Source organism: Dendrobates tinctorius, unplaced genomic scaffold (assembly GCF_039654945.1).
Source record: "Dendrobates tinctorius isolate UK_male_01 unplaced genomic scaffold, ASM3965494v1 ptg000120l, whole genome shotgun sequence".
Classification (NCBI taxonomy): Eukaryota; Metazoa; Chordata; class Amphibia; order Anura; family Dendrobatidae; genus Dendrobates; species Dendrobates tinctorius.
This window is the reverse complement of record NW_027361788.1, coordinates 46,052,891-46,077,297: the sequence shown is the minus strand read 5'-3', so window position 1 is coordinate 46,077,297 and position 24,407 is coordinate 46,052,891. Positions and strand designations below refer to the sequence as shown.

At 45.2% G+C, this 24,407-nt stretch overlaps 1 protein-coding gene across 1 annotated transcript in view; it reads right to left on the bottom strand.

Moving 5' to 3' along the window:
• Positions 1 to 1,409: 1,409 nt before the first annotated feature.
• Positions 1,410 to 24,407, bottom strand: part of LOC141046730 (properdin-like) — a 32,276-nt gene continuing 9,278 nt past the window's right edge. Inside the window, exons 4-10 of the mRNA XM_073541360.1 lie at positions 22,847 to 23,017; positions 22,465 to 22,662; positions 22,084 to 22,257; positions 21,742 to 21,933; positions 21,541 to 21,649; positions 1,839 to 1,978; positions 1,410 to 1,633 (exon numbers count right to left, since the gene is read on the bottom strand). Coding sequence (XP_073397461.1) covers positions 1,840 to 1,978; positions 21,541 to 21,649; positions 21,742 to 21,933; positions 22,084 to 22,257; positions 22,465 to 22,662; positions 22,847 to 23,017 — 983 coding nt within the window. The 3' untranslated portion in view covers positions 1,410 to 1,633; position 1,839. The remainder of the gene's footprint in view (positions 1,634 to 1,838; positions 1,979 to 21,540; positions 21,650 to 21,741; positions 21,934 to 22,083; positions 22,258 to 22,464; positions 22,663 to 22,846; positions 23,018 to 24,407) is intronic.

Genomic DNA, 24,407 nt, shown 5'->3' with positions numbered 1-24,407 from the left:
ACTCAGGACTGTTCTGCAGTGCAGTGATAAGCTCCCCACTCAGGACTGCTCTGCAGTGCAGTGATAAACTCCCCACTCAGGACTGCTCTGCAGTGAAGTGATAAGCTCCCCACTCAGGACTGCTCTGCAGTGCAGTGATAAGCTCCCCACTCAGGACTGCTCTGCAGTGCAGTGATAAGCTCCCCACTTAGGACTGCTCTGCAGTGCAGTGATAAACTCCCCACTCAGGACTGCTCTGCAGTGAAGTGATAAGCTCCCCACTCAGGACTGCTCTGCAGTGAAGTGATAAGCTCCTACTCTCAGGACTGTTCTGCAGTGCAGTGATAAGCTCCCCACTCAGGACTGCTCTGCAGTGCAGTGATAAGCTCCCCACTCAGGACTGCTCTGCAGTGCAGTGATAAGCTCCTCCCCTCAGGGCTGCTCTGAAGTGCAGTGATATAAGCTCCTCCCCTCAGGGCTGCTCTGCAGTGCAGTGATAAGCTCCTCCCCTCAGGGCTGCTCTGAAGTGCAGTGATATAAGCTCCTCCCCTCAGGGCTGCTCTGCAGTGCAGTGATAAGCTCCTCACTCAGGACTGTTCTGCAGTGCAGTGATAAGCTCCCCACTCAGGACTGCTCTGCAGTGCAGTGATAAACTCCCCACTCAGGACTGCTCTGCAGTGAAGTGATAAGCTCCCCACTCAGGACTGCTCTGCAGTGCAGTGATAAGCTCCCCACTCAGGACTGCTCTGCAGTGCAGTGATAAGCTCCCCACTTAGGACTGCTCTGCAGTGCAGTGATAAACTCCCCACTCAGGACTGCTCTGCAGTGAAGTGATAAGCTCCCCACTCAGGACTGCTCTGCAGTGAAGTGATAAGCTCCTACTCTCAGGACTGTTCTGCAGTGCAGTGATAAGCTCCCCACTCAGGACTGCTCTGCAGTGCAGTGATAAGCTCCCCACTCAGGACTGCTCTGCAGTGAAGTGATAAGCTCCTCCTCTCAGGGCTGCTCTGAAGTGCAGTGATAAGCTCCCCCCCTCAGGGCTGCTCAGCAGTGCAGTGACAAGTTCCTCCCCTCAGGGCTGCTCTGCAGTGCAGTGATAAGCTTCTCCCCTCAGGCTGCTCTGCAGTGCAGTGATATAAGCTCCTCCCCTCAGGGCTGCTCTGCAGTGCAGTGATAAGCTTCTCCCCTCAGGGCTGCTCTGCAGTGCAGTGATAAGCTTCTCCCCTCAGGGCTGCTCTGCAGTGCAGTGATAAGCTCCTCCCACTCAGGACTGCTCTGCAGTGCAGTGATAAGCTCCTCCCCTCAAGGCTGCTCTGCAGTGCAGTGATAAGCTCCTCTGCAGTGTATTGATGAGCTTTTCTCCTTTGGGAGCGTTCTCAACTACCGCGTACATGTTTTTGTAGGAAGAGAGGAATGGAAGAAATGTGACATTTGCTAAAAATTCTCAATTTTTGATTGTTTTAAACATTAAACATAAAACAACAGCAGAGTGAGAACAAATAATGGCGGCTCAAATATAAAAGCATCATCCCTGGATGTGGCAATAAATGCGTGATACGCTGGACACTGTTCTTTCCTTCACAGTATTTTCCCCCACGTTTCCATTACAGCGCTGCTGTAATGCGCATTTGTGAGGGCGACCAACATGACACGTCTGAAAGACACAAAAGAGTAACGCATTATTAAAGAAACCATTAATGTATCATTTAAGCCCATTCCATGGGGACACACCCAAGACATTCTATAAGGCAGGGTGTTTGTAAATGGAATGAAGGCATCCTGGTGGAGGAATACAATGACAGAGCTGCAGTGAGGACTGACACTCAGAAGAGGAAGTACAGTGAATAACTATTTTTTACCTTAAGTACATGCTGGAAGATTTCGACACTCTGTTTTCTCCACCACCTTCAGCGTTTCCCCATTAATAGCATCGCATTTTACTTTTGGGTTTCCAGAGAAAAAAACTTCTACAACCTTAGTGGCTCCTTGCACAATAGTTCTAAAAGTATAAAATAATTCATAATATTATAAAATACTAATTATCTAAATTATATAGAAAAATATAATACTGTTGCCTACAATGCTGTCCCCATGTACAAGAATATAAGTACTATAATACTGCCCCTATGTACAAGAATATAAGTACTATAATACTGCCCCTATGTACAAGAATATAATTACTATAATACTGCCCCTATGTACAAGGATATAACTACTATAATACTGCCCCCTATGTAAAAGACTATAATTGCTATAATACTGCCCCCTATGTACAAGAGTATAACTACCATGAAAAAATGGCGCTATAAAAATGAATAATAATAATACTATAATACTGTTCCCTATGTAAAAGAATATAACTATTATAATACTGCCCCCATCTACGAGAATATAGCTACTATAATACTGCCTCCTATCTACAAGAATATAACTACTATAATACTGCCCCCTATGTACAAGATTATAACTACTATAAAACTGCCCCTATGTACAATAATATAACTACTATAATACTGTTCCTATGTACAAGAATATTACTACTATAATACTGCCCCCTATGTACAAGAATATAACTACTATAATACTGCCCCTATGTACAAGAATATAACTACCATAATACTGTTCCTATTTACAATAATATAACTCCTATAACACTGCCTCCTATGTACTCCTATGTACAAGAATATAACTACTATAACATACCTCCCAACCATCCTGGATCCAGTGAAAAATTCCTGATTTTGAGACTGTGTCCCGCTGTCCCAACCGGGATCTTACTTTTCCCGCACTGCAGGGGCGGACACACCAAGGGCCGGAAGTGGAGGGGGGCCCTTGAAGGGCAGCTAATAATGAGGGCAATCTGGCCTGCTTATCAGGTCCCAAGGCTCCGGGGGGGCCCCTGGCCAGATTGCCGTCATGTGTGGTGGGCAGGGAGAGATCCCTGCAGCTCCGCTGCCTGCAAGAGAAAACAACCAAATAGCTGATACCTCACATCAAGAGGGAAGCTGTGATGACTCCTGGAGTGGACCCTCTGGGTCGTGGCACCAATCTGCCCAGGGTCAGCTGACCTAGTGAGGACCACCCCCTATACAGGGAGTGTCAGGGGCAAGCCCCAGGGGGTAAGGTACAACTGCTGGCACCAGGCGGCCGGCTCACAGGTGACACGAGTGAGTGTGTCTGCAGGGACGTGCAAAGCGAGATGCATGCAAAGGAGCACGCCAGAATACAGAGCTAGACAGCAGGTGTGCCAGGAGGCACAAAAGAGTACTGGAACAGAGTACAGGATAGAGCGTGTGCCAGGAGGCACAACGGAGTACAAGGCAGAGTGCAGGATCAGAGCGTGTGCCAGGAGGCACAACGGAGTACAAGGCAGAGTGCAGGACCAGAGCGTGTGCCAGGTTTCACAGCAGAGTACAAGGCAGAGTGCAGTTTCAGAGCGTGTGCCAGGAGGCACAGCAGAGTGCAAGGCAGTGTGCAGGTTCAGAGCGTGTGTCAAGAGGCACAGCAGAGTACAAGGCAGAGTGCAGGTTTTAGAGCGTGTGCCAAGAGGCACAGCAGAGTACAAGGCAGAGTACAGGTTCAGAGCGTGTGCCAGGAGGCACAGCCGAGTACAAGGCAGAGTGCAGGTTCAGAGCGTGTGTCAAGAGGCACAATAGAGTACAAGGCAGAGGACCCGAATACAGCGCACAGCCAGGCAGGGACACGGCAGACCAAGCCAGGAAGTACAACAATAATCAGGCACCTCCCATAGGAAGAGGTAGCCTTATATAGCACCTGAGTCCTAGAACTTCCGGGTCAAGTCCTCCAGTATCATAGAGAGGACATGACCGAGCTGGGCAAAGCGCGCGTGCGCACTGGAACATAACGCAACCATGGAGCTAGGAGCGAGAGGTGCGCGTGCGCACACGACGGGACCCTCAGAGCGGCCGTGACACCGGAAGTGGTGACGATGAACCCGGGGTCCCGCCCCCAGGTGGGAGCGGCGTGACAGAAGCGTTCAGTAGTGCTGCCTACAAAGTACACAAGTCACATGGAATGGGGTGAGAAGATGCCCAACGCGTGTCGCCACTCTCAGTGGCTTTGTCAGGTGATGTGAGGTATCAGCTATTTGGTTGCTTTGTCCCTTTATGTCGATGGGTCATTTGGATCCTTGAATTAGATACCGGACCATTCCTGTCTACATATGATATTCCAGTTCTATTCAGAATTTTCTGAATTTAACCCTCTTTATATATTGCCTTCCTTTTCAGGTATTGGCAATCTTGTCTTACTCTTGTTGGTACACCTTCATTCTTATGGGTCTATGTGCTGTTCTCATATTGATTTACAGTCTTTCTATATCGTATTGCATGTGTATTTGTTCATATTCTGATAATAGTTCTACTGATCTAGAGCAGCCCATATAATCATTGACATATTTTTGAGACATACTGTAGGTATATCTGTCTGCATGTCACCTGGTTTTAGGCTGTAGCTCTTTTATGAGCATAAGTTTATGTCACGTGTGTGACTTTTAAATGTTTTTAATGTGTTGTTCTGCTTATTGTACCCAATAAAGTTATGTAACATTTTTCAAAGGTGATCCCCGTTTGTATGGCCTATAGTCTTTTTCTTTGGCATATACAGTACAAGTTGTATTCCTATAGGCTTCGGGTGTACAGTATTTTGTTCAATTTGTCCTGTGGTGCCCTCCTGTTGTTTTATTGACTCTGTGGTAGTGGAAAGAGCAATTATGGTGGAAAGGGCAATGATGGGGGTGGTGGGGGAGAAGGCAATGATGGAGGTGGTGAAGAGGGCATTTACTGGGGTGGGGGAAAGGACAATAATGGGATGCGGGCGTGATAAGGACAATGAGGGGTGTGGGGGATTGGGTATGGGAGGAAGGGGGATTTATAATGGATTTAGGAACAGGGGGAGGTGGAGGAAGATGTTATTATCACTTATTATATCTAACACAGTCGTTTAGTATATAGATGTGGAGTAGGCGGTCAGGTAGGTGGCTGGAACTAAAACTGCTGGAGAGCGGAATAGGAGGAAAGACCTATGATGTTATCGAAAGCTCCTACACCAAGAACCTCTGCAGCGTGTGTCAACGGCAGAAGAACGGTCTATTTCCAGCAGAGCTGGGGAGTCAGAAAAGGCTGCAGCCTAAGCCCAACGCTCTTCAACATTTACATCAAAGAGCTGGCTACCGCTCTGGAATCTTCCACAGTACCAGGTCTCACCCTCCACGATGCGCAGGTGAAATTCCTGCTGTATGCAGATGACCTGCTGCTTCTGTCACCAACCGAGAAAGGCCTCCAAGACAACCTGAAAATTTTAGAGAAATTCAGCTCCACCTGGGCACTACTGGTCAACCTACAGAAAACCAACATCATGGTGTTCCAGAAGAGAAAGAGAAAATGAGACCAGCACCCTTCATTTGTCCTCAACAACTGCGCCCTTAGGCTACTTTCACACATCAGGTTTTCGGCGTCAGGCGCGATCCGGCGTCGTGCCGGAACGCTGGATCCGGCAAATGTTTTGTAAAACCGGATGTGACGGATCCGGTTTTCTGCCGGATCCGTCTTTTTCTTGACAGACAAAATCGGATCCGTCTCATCCGGTTCATCCGTTTTTCTATCCGTTTTTCGACGGATTACGCCGGATCCGGTTTTTAAAATTGACCCTTGTGGCCTTCCGAACGGGATTGGCTACTGGAAAACTATATATAGCATGTTCCTACAGCCTTTCTTTGACAGGTTGTAGAGGAGAAAGTGCAGGTTGGAGAGAAGAGCAAGTTACTGGCGAAGATGGATGTTGTCATTGGAAATATTTTGAAGAATTTGGCGGATTTTATAGCGGAGGCGAATCGTTTGAGGGTGATTGTTCTGGAGAAGGAGAGAGCGAGACAGCAGCACATCAGGCATCGTAGACGACGTTTGTGGATTCACCCCATCACAGCCAAGAGAATGACGCGTGGGGTCTATTCTACACTCTGCATGGACCTTCGACGAAACCCGGATAAATTTTTTGGATATGTTAGGATGAAAATGGAGAATTTTGATTACTTGGTGGAGCGCATTGCACACCTCATAAGAAATGCGGACACCTATTGCCGCTTCTCTGTTTCACCCGCAGAGCGTCTGATGGTGACTTTAAGGTAAGCCACATTTATTGGATGTGATCGCATCAGAGCACACTTTCACTGCAATCTTGTTGGTGGTAGTTTGTATCTCCAAGTGTTATAGCTCAGTTTTGGTATGTAATGCTGTGATTTAAAACTAATTTATTGTTTTTTAATTCCCCACAGATTTCTTGCAACTGGAGAATCCCTTTCGTCACTGCATTTCCAGTACAGACTCGGGATTTCCACCATATCTGGAATTGTGAAGTACACATGCCGTGCACTGTGGGACTCCTTAGCTGAAGAGTTTTTACCAGAGCCCACAAAAGAGAGGTGGATTGAAATTGCTGACAAGTTTCAACAGATATGTCAGTTTCCCAACTGCTTGGGCGCTGTGGACGGGAAACATATCCGCATTGTAAAGCCAGCTGGATCGGGATCGGAATATTTCAATTACAAGAAATATTTTTCAATTGTCCTCATGGCCATCGCTGACGCGGAATACAAATTTATTGCGGTTGATATTGGGGCCTATGGCCGCTCCAATGACTCTCAAGTTTTCAAACTGTCTGCCATGGGGCGTAAACTGTATGGAAACACCTTCCAGTTCCCACCACCTAGACCGCTGCCGCAAACATCTGGTCCACCTATGCCATTTGTCTGTGTAGGGGATGAAGCCTTCCAGCTGTCAGAACACCTTTTGAAACCGTACTCTAGCAGAGGATTGACAAGACCAAAACGCATTTTTAATTACCGCCTCACAAGAGCAAGAAGAATGGTTGAATGTACCTTTGGTATTCTGACAGCCAAATGGCGGGTCCTATTGACTGTGATCAACCTCAAGACAGAAACTGTGGACGAGGTGATCAAAGCGTGCGTGGTACTCCACAATTTTGTTATCTGCAAGGAACCCATTTCCATTGAGGACACCTCTGAAGAAACCACCTTGCAAGATTACCATGACATTACCACTAGAAGTTCTGTGACGGTTTCAGTAATGAGGGACAATTTTGCACTATACTTTATGTCACCTCAAGGCAGAGTACACTGGCAGGATGACAGAGTGTGAAAGATTTGTGCCCTAACCAAACTTGTGTACCTTCTGTACCAACAGTATATACCTTTGCCAACCAAAGTTGGCTATCTTGTCATGGTCTTACTATTTTTACCTTTAGGCCACAGGTGTGTACCTGGTTGTGTTTTATGCAAAGTATTTCACCTTGTAACAAAAGTTGTGTACATTGTTAGGAAATCACCAACAATAAACACAACTTTTTAGGTGAAATACTTTGCTTCAAACACAACCAGGAACACAACTGTGGCAAAAAGCTAAAATTTACCCACAGTTATATACCTAGTTTTGAATACCATTTCACCTTTTCAATACCCTGTATTTAACCTTTTTCGCCGCAGAAAGAAATGACAGACAACCAGTGTAAAATAATTTAACTTTTATTGAAAAATGTTTTTTTTAGTAAACTTTTTTAAAATTTTAATAAACTTGTTTAATAAAGCTTTGAAACCATAAAACTGGTCATTTTTATTTAAATACACACATTATAAATCTGTGTAGTGTGTGGTGGAAATACTGCTGGAGGGGCTGCGGGACACTTCGACACTGGGAGTGTGGAGAGAGGACTGGGATCGTGGTGGGGAAGGAACAGTTAGAGGTGAAGGTGTGGAAAAAACTACAGAATGGGTGGACATGTGGGAAGCAGAAGAGGTGGTGGGTGGTGGAGGGGAGGGTTGGGCAGGGACTGTAGGAGCAGATGATGTTGATGGCAAGTTGTATGGTGAAGGAGTTTGGTACGGGGCAGGTTGCTGGAAGTGGGGAGATGTCTGGTACGGGGCAGGTTGCTGGAAGTGGGGAGATGTCTGGTACGGGGCAGGTTGCTGGAAGTGGGGAGATGTCTGGTATGGGGCAGGTTGCTGGAAGTGGGGAGATGTCTGGTACTGAGGAGGTTGCTGGTACTGGGGAGTTTGCAGGTACTGGGGAGGTTGCTGGTACTGGGGAGGTTGCTGGTACTGGGGAGGTTGCTGGTGCTGGGGAGGTTGCTGGTGCTGGGGAGGTTGCTGGTGCTGGGGAGGTTGCTGGTGCTGGGGAGGTGGATGGTGCTGGGGAGGTGGATGGTGCTGGGGAGGTGGATGGTATGTAATAGGAGGGGGAGGATGGAAAGTGGCTGGAGGGGGTGTAGATGTAATAGGAGGGGGAGGATGGAAAGTGGCTGGAGGGGGTGTAGATGTAATAGGAGGGGGAGGATGGAAAGTGGCTGGAGGGGGTGCAGGTGGAGGAACTACTGTGGTGGGAGGAGGAGGTTGGGAGGTAACTTGCTGGAGAGCAGCGTGGCATGAATGCATTACATGCATCTGCTGGGCAGGAGAGAGCGTTTCCATGCGCTCCACAACAGACCTGAAAAAGGTGTGGTTTGGCGAAGATCTTGCTTCTGAATGCATGGTTTGCAGAAGTGTCTTCACCTCCAGAATGCTGGAGTTGATCTGCTGATAGCCTGCGGAGATTTGCTCTGACAAGACTTTTAGACAGTTCTGGAAAGATGCATTCAGATGCAAGAACTCTGGCGCATAAGTCTTTTCCTGACCCCTCTGCCGCTGCCGCCCAGTACCCGCAGGTGTACTAGAGGTGGCAGGGGCAGAAGGGTGGGGTAAAGGGAAAGCGATCTCCTCACCAGCAGCTTCATGTAATGTAGGCGGTCACGATGCTCCTGTGCTGGTGGATGGGACAGATGGGTCGAATGTGTGGGAAGGCTGGGAAGGTGCAGATGTACCGGGGCGGTCGAAGTGTCCCTCGGTGCCGGTCTCCTCAGGGATCGCCTCAGAAGGGTCCAATCGTGCAGGCTCCCGAGTGCTGCTCACCGTGCTGTGGAATAAAGAGAAAAAAAAACAATTAAAATAGTGACATGGTATGGCCCTGGCTGAAAAAAAAAAGTTACATCTAAACATTTTTTTGTCACATGTGGTGTGTAATATTTACCTTCTGGTGAGCATTGTCTCCCGGAGGAACGACAGGGCTCGTGCGTACTTGTACTTGCTCCTGCGTCCTCCAGATCCACTCGGGGCCCGCATCTCTTTATTGAACTCCTTCTTGAAACGATCCCTCACAGACCGCCACCGCTTCACAATTCTCTCCCCTGAAACGAGAAAGGACAAAGTGGTTAGTATACAACATCAGTGTTTCCCAAACTCCAGTCCTCATGGTCCCCAGGGGTCATGTTTTCAGGATTTCCAAAGTAAATAGAAATCCTGAACACATGATCCGTGGGGACCACGAGGACTGGAGTTCGGGAAACACTGGTTTAAATCAAGCAACCGGTACTGTATATACTTACGCTCTTTAATCTGGGCCCGAGCTTCGAGGTCCTCCCAGCGGTCCACAAGGAGCGAACAGATTTCCTCCCAGAGTCGTCGGGTAACGATCAGGTCAGCGTGGCAGCGGTCAGCCATATTCCAGAGCGGCTCCCTTTCTCTGACGAGATCGATGAGGCGGTCCACATCAATCCCTCCATCCTCACCGTCAGAGTCGGGAGCACGCTGTGAAGGCTGTTAAAGAAAAAGACAAAAATAACATAATTAGCCTCCACAAAAGAAATGAAATAAAAAGTGCAAAAAAAACAAAGCAAAAATATTTATACTTACACGCTGGTGACCGCCGCGTTGCTGTCGCCGACGACCCTGGGAGGCACTGCGAGGACCTCTTGGCCGAGCACCAGATTGGGAAGACTAGAGAAGAAAACAAAAAATGTTATGTCTTTGGATGTAGGCATTTGTTTGCTGTGTGTGGTCTGCAGAACATTGTTTTCTATGTGTTGTGTGTAGTGTGATGTTGTGTTTCTGCGTTTGATGCAAAAAACTTACCAATTGTGAGCCCACTCCAAGTGTCTGTCCACCCCTTCCTTCTTCTTCTGGGAGCTCCTCTTCATCTTGTGATTCCTGTTTTGAAATAAAAGGCAATGAATACACATATATTACAGAGATGATGGATTTTGGAAATAAAAACTTACCGTCAAACGCTGACGATGCGAGGGAGGGCTCCCAGAAGATGTGCTGTCTTCCTCATGGCCAGACTCCATGGCTGTGGGTGGTGTTTCTGCTGCTGCCATTGCTGCTGCTGCTGCATCTATTGGGCGGCTGTTGAATAAAGAGAAACAAAGGGCCAATGAATATCTTGATATTCCATAGCCCTAGTTTGGAGGAATAGGGGATTTGATAATTACCGTCTCTCATCTGCTGCTGGACTCCCCTCCCGTTGTTCAGCATGCTGCTCCATTTGGGGTGGTGCTGATGGTGCTGCTGCTGCAGATGTCTGCTGCCTTCTCCTGCTCCTGGTTCTTGGCTTGGGTGGCATGTTGGGTGTGGCTGAGGGTCCCATTGTCTTGCTTTTATATATGTCCTGTGGGCAGAGCTACTGAGCATGCTCAGACCAAAGAAACCGGATCCGGCCGCCGGATCCGGCTGTCGCCGGATCCGGCGCATTGCGGCGCTCATAGGCTTTCATTGCCGGCGTGTCCGGCTTTTTCGACGGAGACAAAAAACGTTACAGTCTCCGTTTTTTCCAGACGCCGGATCGCGTCACATTGCCGGATCCGGCGAAAATCGGATGAAACGCATGGCCATCCGGCTCGATCCGGCTCTAATGCAAGTCAAAGGGGGGGAAACCGGATCCGGCATTGCATTTCGACGGATCCGGTTTTAGTCAAAAGCGCCGGATCGCGCCTGACGCCGAAAACCTGATGTGTGAAAGAGGCCTTACAGGAACGGACAAATATACCTACCTGGGCCTAGAGAGTCACCAGTCAGGGAGCTTCAAACAAGCCATAGAGACCCTGAAAGACAAGGCATGCAAAACCTTCTATGCCATCTGAAGGAAACGCTACCATCTGAAGCCACCAGTGAGGGTCTGGTTAAAAATCTTCGACTCTATCATCGCCCCAATCCTCCTGTATGGCAGCGAAGTCTGGGGTCCTCACACCTACCCAGACTGGTCAAGGTGGGATTCCAGCCCAACAAAAATATTCCAGCTAGAATTCTGCAAGCACCTTCTCCAAGTCCATCGGAGCACCTCCAACAGTGCTTGCCGCGCCGAGCTGGGCAGATTCCCTCTACACCTAACAGTTCCAAAGAGGGCAGTGTCATTCCGGGCTCACCTACGTAGGAGCAATCCAAGCTCCCATCACCATAAAGCCCTGACACATGTAGGTGAAACAGAAAAAACAGGACCCTCGGAACAGCCCACCCAAACCCAACCTGACCAGAACACCAATCACAACAACCTGTCAAAAGCCGGAATCAGGAAGATGGTAGACGAAGGTCAGGAGAAACTGACCATGTACCGGAGTCTACAGAGAGACTACAGACTGGCCCCACACCTGGAGAAACTCCCGGACCCCAGAGACTGCAAGATCCTGAGCCGATATAGACTCAGTGCCCACAGTCTGGCCATCGAATCCGGCGGACACAGGCAGAGCTACAAGCCCAGGGAGGAAAGACTGTGCCAACACTGTGACCAGGAGGCCCTGGAGGATGAAACCCACTTCCTGCTACACTGCTCCAAATACTCAGAAGTGAGGGACACTCACTTCAGGAGACTCTCACATCTCTTCCCGGATTTCATCACCATGAAGGAGGAAGAGAAAACATATATTATGCTGGAGGAAGAAGAGAGAGCAGTGGAGATAGCGGCGCAGTATGTGAGCGAATGCCATAGGCTGCGAGAAAGAGAACTATGATATGCCATTGACTTCTATGGCCCCCACCCTGGATCTGCCCCCATCCCCCCCATCCACCTTCCCTATGCCATGGACTTCTATAGCCCCATCCCCCCATCCACCTTCCCTATGCCATGGACTTCTATAGCCCCATCATAGATCTGCCCCATCCACCTTTCCTACAGCCCCTACCCAACTTCCCTACAGTCCCTATCCCTATTCCCTTTTGTGCACTTGCTTTGGCAAAACTAATGTGTATTTAGTCCTGCCAATAAAGCTTCTTTGAATCTGAATAGTGCGCACTCACTCATTATGTATAGCACAGTACCTTAGTATATAGTGTACTCGCTTATTATGTATAGCGCCATCCCTCAGTATATAGCGTAGTCCCTTTTAATGATGCCGTCCCTTATAATATAGCTTCCTCTGCTGTTATGTACCGTGCTGTCTCTTATATAGTGTATACTTGTTATTTTTGTTATTCACCGTGCCCTCTTTTATTACATAGTCCCCTCTCTTGTTAGATATAAAATGACGGCTGATGGAGGAGCCGGTGACCAGACGACCAGTCCATCAGCTCCTCCATTAGAAAGGAAGTTTTCCCATGCTCTATCAGCCATCATTGCACTATACAGCTAACCAGACAGGACGGTATGTAATAAAAAACAGGGCTCTATATAATCCAATATGTAAGGGACGGTGCTGTACATAACAAGAGAGTGCACTGTATAGTAAGGGGCGGCAATATACATAATAAAGGAGACTATGTAAAATATATACATGTATGTGTGTGTGGCTATATATATATATATATATATATACAGTGGGGAAAAAAAGAATTTAGTCAGTCAGCAATAGTGCAAGTTCCACCACTTAAAAAGATGAGAGGCGTCTGTAATTTACATCATAGGTAGACCTCAACTATGGGAGACAAACTGAGAAAAAAAAATCCAGAAAATCACATTGTCTGTTTTTTTTTCATTTTATTTGCATATTATGGTGGAAAATAAGTATTTGGTCAGAAACAAGCAATCAAGATTTCTGGCTCTCGCAGACCTGTAACTTCTTCTTTAAGAGTCTCCTCTTTCCTCCACTCATTACCTGTAGTAATGGCACCTGTTTAAACTTGTTATCAGTATAAAAAGACACCTGTGCCCTCAAACAGTCTGACTCCAAACTCCACTATGGTGAAGACCAAAGAGCTGTCAAAGGACACCAGAAACAAAATTGTAGCCCTGCACCAGGCTGGGAAGACTGAATCTGCAATAGCCAACCAGCTTGGAGTGAAGAAATCAACTGTGGGAGCAATAATTAGAAAATGGAAGACATACAAGACCACTGATAATCTCCCTCGATCTGGTGCTCCACGCAAAATCCCACCCCGTGGGGTCAGAATGATCACAAGAACGGTGAGCAAAAATCCCAGAACCACGCGGGGGGACCTAGTGAATGAACTGCAGAGAGCTGGGACCAATGTAACAAGGTCTACCATAAGTAACACACTACGCCACCATGGACTCAGATCCTGCAGTGCCAGACGTGTCCCACTGCTTAAGCCTGTACATGTCCGGGCCCGTCTGAAGTTTGCTAGAGAGCATTTGGATGATCCAGAGGAGTTTTGGGAGAATGTCCTATGGTCTGATGAAACCAAACTGGAACTGTTTGGTAGAAACACAACTAGTCGTGTTTGGAGGAAAAAGAATACTGAGTTGCATCCATCAAACACCATACCTACGGTAAAGCATGGTGGTGGAAACATCATGCTTTTGGGCTGTTTCTCTGCAAAGGGGCCAGGACGACTGATCCGGGTACATGAAAGAATGAATGGGGCCATGTATCGTGAGATTTTGAGTGCAAACCTCCTTCCATCAGCAAGGGCATTGAAGATGAAACGTGGCTGGGTCTTTCAACATGACAATGATCCAAAGCACACCACCAGGGCAACGAAGGAGTGGCTTCGTAAGAAGCATTTCAAGGTCCTGGAGTGGCCTAGCCAGTCTCCAGATCTCAACCCTATAGAAAACCTTTGGAGGGAGTTGAAAGTCCGTGTTGCCAAGCGAAAAGCCAAAAACATCACTGCTCTAGAGGAGATCTGCATGGAGGAATGGGCCAACATACCAACAACAGTGTGTGGCAACCTTGTGAAGACTTACAGAAAACGTTTGACCTCTGTCATTGCCAACAAAGGATATATCACAAAGTATTGAGATGAAATTTTGTTTCTGACCAAATACTTATTTTCCACCATAATATGCAAATGAAATGAAAAAAAAGCAGACAATGTGATTTTCTGGATTTTTTTTTTCTCAGTTTGTCTCCCATAGTTGAGGTCTACCTATGATGTAAATTACAGACGCCTCTCATCTTTTTAAGTGGTGGAACTTGCACTATTGCTGACTGACTAAATACTTTTTTTCCCCACTGTATATATACACTGCTCAAAAAAATATAATGAACACTTAAACAACAGAATATAACTCCAAGTAAATCAAACTTCTGTGAAATCAAACTATCCACATAGGAAGCAACACTGTTTGACAATCAATTTAACATGTTGTGCAAATGGAATAGACAACAGATGGAAATTATTGGCAATTATCAATACACCCTCAATAAAAGAGTGGTTCTGCAGGTGGGGACCACAGACCACATTTCAGTATCAATGCTTTCCAGCTGATGTTTTGGTCACTTTTGAATGTTGGTTGTGCTTTCACACTCATGGTAGCATGAGACGGACTCTACAACCCACACAAGTGACTCAGGTAGTGCAGCTCATCCAGGAAGGCACATCAATGCGAGCTGTGGCAAGAAGGTTTGCTGTGCCTGTCAGCATAGTGTCCAGAGGCTTGAGGAGCTACCTGGAGACAGGCCAGTACACCAGGGGAAATGGAGGGGGCCATAGGAGGGCAACAACCCAGCAGCAGAACCGCTACCTCCGCTTTTGTGCAAGGAAGAACAGGAAGATGGTCTGAGTGCCCGATGTCCACAGATGGGGGTTGTGCTCACAGCCGAATGACATCTCTGGGGCTTATGAGTGAGGCTGAGAGGGAATGGAGGTCCGGTCCATCATTCTGGTCACTGGCTGTAGAGCCTTACACTGGGGACGCTGTCCTATTTAACATAATCAATGTGACTATACATAGGATGACGGAGGTGGTTATGGGAAGGTGTCTGGTCCTAGAAGTCACAGTTCATGGTAGACTGCTCTGGCTTATTAATATCTATGGGCCACAGACAGTGACTGACAGGATTCAGCTGTTCAAAAATGTCAAGCCGTATCTCTTCACCTCTCTCCCGGTGGTAATGACGGGTTACTTTAATGCCATAATGACATCTGGTGACACTTCCTTAGGCAGAACAGTGACCAGGGATAGCAAAACCTTAAATAGCATCATTTTCAGGCCGGACTGACTGACACTTTCACACAGGGAGGTCGGAAGCTCGGAAGTCAAAATTCACTTATTCATGTTCCAACAGAAGCAGTAGGATAGATTTGGCTTTTGTGAGTCCTACTGAAGCTGTTAGTGCCTTGAGTGAGATAGTCGTCCCTTACTCTCACCACCTTGCTTTTTGTTTCTGCCTGGGGACCACTAACCATCCTGACATAGGTAGAGAGTTGTGGAAGCTAAATTCCAGCCTCCTGGAATACCCCACTGCTTACCTCTAAATGTTGTTGCCTACGTAGATGATGTGGCCTTGGTGATATCTAATCCTCATGAGGCGCAGATGTCATCGGCGGCCATTAGAAGTTACTCGGAGGCCTCTGGGTCTTTGGTCAACCTTGAGAAGAGTCGAGCTCTGTGGACATTGGATTGTGATCCAGGCCACAGTTTGCCAAGCATTTCACCCATGTTAAGATTGTAGGGGTTAAATTCGGGAGGGAGGATAACGCCAAACTGAATTGGGAGGAAAAGTTGGAAACCGGAAATACAAAGGTTCAGCAATAGAAGAACTGGAGGCTGATCTACAGAGAAAGGGTTGTGTCCACTTCCTTGTTCAGGGTCATCTGCAGAGCCGAGCGTGGAATTCTATGACAACATGGCTGAATGGTGGGAGGATGTCAAGAATGATATCAGATCTCTCTTGCAGAGACTGACAGTTAGTAAGGTGAGGAGTAAGTATGGCCTTCCTGCGTAAGGAATTAGAATCACTCTATTCAGCGGGCGGGGATGACAAAGAGTATTTACTGGCTGAAATCTGAGATAAGGCAGTATCAGTACAGTAGATATACCTCCTTGGTTCTTGAACAGGATTATGGAACTGTAGAGGCACCTGATCCCTTTGACAATTGCCGGGAGCGGGTGGCCAATAAATTGGTACAGGTCTTACCGACTCCCAGGGTGTATTGCAGGAATCTCCTGAGGGCATCCTGGGGGTCGTGAGATCTTATTATACTGACTTGTTTCAGGGGAAATTTTTGGATAAAGACAAGATGACTCAATTCTTGGAGGCAACTCCAATGCCTGATGATAATGATCTGGACTTTTGTCTTTTGACAGCAGAATTGACAGTAGAGGAAGTTAAGGAGGCCATTGATAAGTTACATCTGAAAAAGGAAACAAGTCCAGATAGTATAACCGCAGAATTCTATAAGAAATTCAGAGACCTCCTGGCTCCAATTCTTGTGGATGTTTACAGAAATTGTCTACAAAATCACCGGATGCCTCCATCCATGAGAGTGTCTTTGTTAATTCTGCTGTCTAAAGGTAAAGAGCCGAGTGACATCAAGTACTGGAGGTCAATTGGCCTCTTGAATGTCGACAGGATGATTCTGGCAAAGATCCTGTTTTCTAGGTGAGTGTGTTTGTCCCCGTCACTGTTGGCAGGCTCTCAGTTTGGCTCAGTAAAAGGGCGAAACATCTCTGGAGCAGTCATCTCGATACTGGTGATGTTTGAGATATGTAAAGCACTGAGTTGTGGGAGATATTTTGACAGTCTGGACCAGGCTAAAGCCTTTGACAGCGTGGTCACGATTATCTGTGAGCAACTTTGTCAAAGTACGGTATTCCGGTATTCTGGGACAATTTGTGAATTGGCTAAAGTCTTTTTGGAGTTGAGGCAGGGGTTAGACAGGGCTGCCGGCTGAGTCCACTCCTGTACGTTTTTGCTATAGACCCATTTTTTAGGTCAATGCATGAGTGTGACTTTCAGGGGGTGCCGTTTTACCCACTGCTTACCGCTAAATGTTGCCGCCTATGTAGATGATGTGGCCTTGGTGAAATCTAATCCTCATGAGGTGCAGATGTCATCGGCGGCCATTAGAAGTTACTCGGAGGCCTCTGGGTCTTTGGTCAACCTTGAGAAGAGTCAAGCTCTGTGGACATTGGATTGTGATACAGGCTTTGATCTGCCACAGTTTGCCAAAGACTTCACCCATATTAAGATTCTAGGGGTGAAATTCGGGAGGGAGGATAACGCCAAACTGAATTGGGAGGAAAAGTTGGAAACCGTAAACACAAAAGGTTCAGCGATGGAAGAACTGGAGGCTGATATACAGAGAAAGGGTCACTATGTTGAATACTTACCTGGTTCCTGTCTTCTTTTATGTCTCTGTCATTTTTCCTTTGCTAGAATCTTTCTTGGCGAGGCTCCTCAGCCTATTCTTCCAGCTCTTGTGGGGGAATAGGTTTAACCCAGTGAAAAGAGGGATTACTTACCTGCAGAGGATAGAGGGTGGGCTAGATATGCTGAATCCAAGGGCCTTCTTTGACTCCATGTTTCTGAAAGTTAATCTTGGTAACCTGGACTCTAGTTCCTTGTGGGTAAATAGTATCAAGGATTGGATATTGCCTTTTGCAGAGTCTTGGGTGCAAGGTGGCAGTCTCAAGAGGAGGAGATGGACAGGTGACTATCAAATCCAGTATCTTGAGTATGGTTTCAGGTGTCTGAAGAAATGGGGAGCATAGAAGTGTTTTATTGTGAATAAGACCAGGAAGGACCTGTATGTCAGGATATGCCAGACTTTCTTTTGTGCACAGCCTGCTCTGAGAGACTGCACAGCTACCACCATACGGGAAAGTCTGAGGTTTCTCAATGCATCGAGGTTCCCAACTTAGTTTTTTGACATCATTTGGCTGTTGTTACATGGGAAGCCTTAAATTTGGGGTAACCTAAAGTATCTTAGTGTGTCAGATTGAATGTGTCCTCTGGGTTGTCAGCAGGAAGAGACAATGGCACATTTTATAACTGAGTGTTGGGGTGGGAGGAAAATATGGGAAGAAATATACTGCAAGTTAAAAGTCCCAAGATTGCAGTCCCTAAAATACCCAGATATCATCTATGGTGTACCATCTACTGTAAGTAAAATCAACCAGGGGATCTTGTATCTGATTATAACAGTCATAAAGTATCACTGGCATATGAGAACCTGAGTCTCCATCAGTAGTGAACCCTTCCATCAGACAGCAGTGAACCTGATCATGTCAGAACTGAGGTGTATAAAATGTCTAGAGATGAGGAAGAACAGAAACTACAAAACATTAAGGAGGAATGTACAGATGGATTAATGTTTATTTACCATTTGTGATGGTTATTATTATTATTATTTTATTTATTTATTTTTGTTTCCAGAGCAATGCACTTGAGCTAATAGTATTTTAACACTTTATATTATTGGACTTATATTGCCTTTTGTGATGCCGTGACCCCTGTTACAGTTAGGGGGCACTGTGTGTTCTCCCCAGTAAACGCATGGAGGCATATTGAGGCTATGGGAATGCATTGCGGTCACAGGTGTAGCTGGGATTGCAATAGTGAAGCTGTGTAGTCTCCCCAGGATATGCACGGAGGTGTATGAAGGCCATAGGTGTGCATGGCAGTCACGGGTATAGCTGTGACTGCAATGCAGACTGATAATAACAGTAAGTGTTAGTCTTGGACATGTTAGTGTCCAAGGCAGAGGTACGGAAAACCTGCTCTGGATGTTTTGTTGGAAACAGACTGCGGTATGATAGGATTGCAATCTGTTCCATTCCAGACCCAGGTTTTCCATGTGGCTGAAAGCTACAGGTTTCTGTGATAATAGCCCTGCAGGAAAGGGTTAGTGAGGGCTGAGTGAGTCTGGGGAGTCTCAGGTGTGTCAGGGCCAGAGTGAGGGCTGGCAACCCACAGCATACACCGTGGTGCTGCTGTCCACGGTGACTGGTATCGGATGTGGATGTCTTGTGCCCAGAGGTGAACTGGAGGTAGACCGTTCCTGTGCCTGAAGAAAGACTGGCGTGTGCAACGGATGCAAACAGATGGATATGGTGCCCGGCTGCGATCCGGAGGATATCAAGTACTGTGTACGGCTGTGTGCGTGAGTAAAGAGACTAAAGGAGGCTGTAAGTGTGAGACATTGGAACGGCGTGCAGTCGCCCATGGAAACTGGACAAGATGAAGTCCGGCATGTTTAGGGGCTGTGATACAAAGCCGTGCACTATGTAGTGCTATGATCTCGGTGTGAATTGAACACTGATAATATGCACTGAAGTTAGATGCAATTGTGTGGATTGGAACCTTTCTGTGTGAAGATAACACATTAAAGAGACTTTTATGTTTGAACTTTGTGGGTCACTGCCTCATCACTGCCTAGGGTGCTACCGCTGCACTACACTTTGTTGAATGTTTACTAATAAAAAAAAATTGCCTCCTATGTACAAGAATATAAATACTATAATGTGTCCCTATGTACAAGAAAATAACTACTATACTACTGCCCCCTATATACAATAATATAACTACATAACTACTATAATACTGCTTCCTATGTACAAGAATACAAATACTATAATACTGCCCTCTATGTACAAGAATATAACTACTATAATACTGCCCCTATGTACAAGAATATAACTACTATAATACTGCCCCTATGTACAAGAATATAACTACTATAATACTGCCCCTATGTACAAGAAAATAACTACTATAATACTGCCCCTGTGTACAAGAATATTTCTACTATAATACTGCCAACTATGTACAATAATATAACTACTATAATACTGCCCTCTATGTACAAGAGTATAGCTACTATAATACTGCCCCTATGAACAAGAATATAACTATATAACACTGCCCCTATGTACAAGAATATAACCACTATAATACTGTTCACTATGTACAAAAATATAACTACTATAATAATCCTTCCTATGTACAAGACTAAAACTACTATAATACTGCTTCCTACTGTATGTACAAGAATATAATTACTATAATACTGCCCCTATGTATAAGAATATAACTACTATAAAACTGGCACTATGTACAAGAATACAGCTACTATAATACCGCCCCCTATGTATAAGGATATAACTACAATTATACTGCCCTCTATGTACAAGAATATAACTACTATAATACTGCCCCTTATGTACAATTAATATAACTACTATAATATTGTCCCATATGTACAAGAATATAGCTACTATAATACTGCCCCCCTATGTACAAGAATATAACTACTATAATACTGCCCCCTATGTACAAGAATATAACTACTATAATTCTGCCCCTACTGTATGTACAATAATAATAATAATACATTTTATTTCTATAGCGCCGACATATTCCGCAGCACTTTACATTTCATAGGGAACTTTTACAGACAATAGACATTACAGCATAACAATAATCACATAGATAATAACAGATACCAAGAGGAATGAGGGCCCTGCTCGCAAGCTTACAGTCTATGAGGAAAAAAAAGGGAGACATGAAAGGTGGGTGGTAACAGTTGCCCTGATTGTATGGACCAGCCATAATGTTAAGTGTGTAACAGTACAGACGCAGAGGGCTAATGGATGCATAAAGCATGTGGGAACATAATGCGGGGAACCTGGTTATGGTAAATATTTTTGGCCGTACAAGAATATAACTACTATAATACTGCCCCCTATGTACAAGAATACAACTACTATAATACTGCTCCCTATGTACAAGAATATAACTACTATAATACTGCCCCCTATGTACAAGAATATAACTACTATAATACTGTCCCCTATGTACAAGAATATAACTACTATAATACTGTCCCCAATGTACAAGAATATAACTACTATAATACTGTCCCCAATGTACAAGAATATAACTACTATAATACTGCCCCCTATGTACAAGAATATAACTACTATAATTCTGCTCCCTATGTACAAGAATATAACAACTATAATACTGTCCCCTATGTACAAGAATATAACTACTATAATTCTGCCCCCTATGTACAAGAATATAACTACTATAATACTGTCCCCTATGTACAAGAATATAACTACTATAATACTGTCCCCTATGTACAAGAATATAACTACTATAATTCTGCCCCCTATGTACAAGAATGTAACTACTATAATACTGATCCCTATGTACAAGAATATAACTACTATAATACTGCTCCTATGTACAAGAATATAACCACTATGATACTGCCCCTATGTACAAGAATATAACTACTATAATACTGATCCCTATGTACAAGAATATAACTACTATAATACTCCCCCTATGTACAAGAATATAACCACTATAATACTGCCCCTATGTACAAGAATATAACCACTATAATACTGCCCCTATGTACAAGAATATAACTACTATAATACTGCTCCTATGTACAAGAATATAACTACTATAATACTGCTCCTATGTACAAGAATATAACTACTATAATACTGCCCCCTATGTACAAGAATACAACTACTATAATACTGCCCCTTATAGACGTGAATAGTCTTATGTCATACTACTCACGGAAAATCGGGGTAAATAGGCTCACACTCTCTAGATCTTGTTTTTTCGGCTCTTCCACATGGAGAAGAACACAGCCCCCATTCACTCCATTCTGTCCAGGATCCATCAGCTGCATTTAAAAACAAAAAAACCTTTCAAACTGTAGAAGGAAAAGAGTGGGGCTTTTGGAGGATATTGTAGAAAAATCCAGAAATCACTTACCCTTACACTTGTCAAAGTAGTAGCAGGCCCGGCCTTCCCGTCGGCTGCCTTCACACCATTTCCCTTCATATCTCTGTCCCTGGCACTCGCGATGTCTGTTCTGGTTTCCATAACTTGATTTGCACCGAATTGAATCGCCGCTCAGAACGCCGCATATCGACCACTCAGTCCATTCGGACCAACGCCCATCAACTGCGGAAGGCAAGAAAATCAGTGTCTTTTTTTTTCACAGGGGTTTTGTTTCTTTTCATGATCTGTGCTTGCTGTCAGTGAATAGAGGCTTGATGCTTCCTACTGTGCGCAATCATATCGCAGTCTACCGGTTGTAAATCTTGATCTTACCGGGACAAGGCACTTTTGTATTGCAGATGGACTGTCTGACTGGAGATCCCACGCAGTCTCTTCCGCCATAACGAGGGGCAGGATTGTCACAAGACCTCTTTTGAGTTATCCGCCCCACACCGCAGGTCACAGAACAATCAGAACTGGGCAGCCATGCTCCCCATAATCCATCAACTGCAGGGAGAGGACACATAATCACATGTCCTGTATTTTATACCACCTTGTGCTATTTTACTGTGGACATTACCAGCAAGCAGGATGCGCGGTATCATTATAGGATGCAAATCAGCTATTAAAGTCACTGGAATTATGATGGCTATAAGGAATGGTAGATCGATCAAAAAGCAGCTTGCTGATAGGTTCCATTTTTTAATAGCTTACTAGCACAAAAAGGAAGGTCTCGACAGTCCCTGGTATCTTGCCGACTTCCATCACATGCTCTTCCAGGTGGGGTCACAGAGGGCGGGGGGCTATCACAATCTCGATAGCGGGGCTGAACTGGGAAAATCCCAGAACCTTCTCTAATGCAGTTGGAGGAACATGGATTCCAGGAGCCCCAGGTACCCCAAGAACCATGGGCTGCGGATACAAAAAAAAGATAAGTAATATTGAAAGTGAGCTAGTCCTTAAAGGGTCTCTCCTAATTCTGTGCCAGGTCATCAGTAGGGTCCCAACACCCAGCTCAGCACCAAGTAGTGAGGCTGGAGAACCCCATTCCGTATTTCAGACTCTACCGTAGAGTGTGCCGTGTCCTGTTACTTACTGGGACAGATTTGGTAAGTGTCACATTGTTCGGTCTCCACCCTGTGACCCAGGCAGTCAGCATTACAAGATGGCGGAGGGTTGGTGCATTCTCTGGTGCGTTGCCTTTGTCCAACCCTGCACGTGACAGAGCACTGGGTCCACGAGGACCATGAGGACCAGCCTCCGACCTCTATAGGGATACAATGGGTCAGAGGTCAGAGAGTGGAATCAGATCAATCATTACCAATTCAGCCTTAGCTTAAGACCTGGACAGTGACATCATTGTCATACGGATGATGATGTCACTGATGGTAAGCCATTAATTAGCCACATTCCTTTGTTCAATCAACTGACAGCCAACAGGTGGTTTGTTAAAAAAAATGAATCTAATGTTTCTTAGCCAACATAATACCTCTAGATAGTGTCCACATAATACTACCACGTATTACTCAAATACTACTGTTATGCAGTGCTTAAATACTACTGCTATACATTGTCCACATACTACTGCCATTCATTGCTCAATACTTCTGCCGTACAGTGTCCACATACTGCTGTAATAAATGGTTCAAATACTGCTGCTGCCATACAGTGCTTAAATACTACAGCCATACAGTGTCCACATACTACTGCCATGCATTGCTAAATTACAGCTGTCACATAGTGTCAACATGCTACTGTCATACAGTAACCACATAGTACTCCAATAAATTGCTCATTTAACACATACGTGGGCACTGGGTGGAGCTATTATATAGACACTATATTGCAGCATTTTTAGCCACTATCAATGATAGTATAATAGCAATTCATAAATGTGTTATACAGGCTTTGCATAGCAGTTTTATGTGGGTACTATATGTCAGTATTAAGTGAGCAAAATTATAGACATAATATGTATGCACTATACCTGATGAATAAACTAACTCCCAAGCATAAATTAGTCGTGCAATTCAAACAGAGTTATTGCATTGTTTGGACCTTTAGGTTAGCAGTAGCAGTGACTCGATGGTTGGGAGGGGGAATTATGGGGAGAGATTTTTCCCATAACATATAAAGCATACATAAATGCTGTAATTTGCTTACATAATACTGCCATACAGTGCGTACACAAAACTATTATACAATGCCAATACAACACATAAATTGCTTGTGTAATACTGCCATATAATGCCCACATAACATTTCTATACAGTGTATACATAATATTTCCATACACTGCTAACATAATACTGACTTACAATGCCCCACATACTACTACACAGACCCTACATAACACCCACAGTTCCTATATAATAGTCCTATAAATATAGGATAAACACCTAAAAACCACACTGCCCTAGATAGCACAAATATATGTGATTGTGTAGAAAAACCAAACGCTTTATGGTGAAAGGTCACAGACGCTTTTAGGAAAAAAAAATGCCAAAATCTGGACCTGCAGGTGACCAGGGGTGGGACTTGTCCTGTGTACTCAGGCCGTGGCCTCGGCTCTTGCACTGTGTAGTTATAGTGCTTTGAAAAAACCACTATATTGTAATCCGAACGCTGCTAACTTATTAGGGTGTGTGCACACGCTG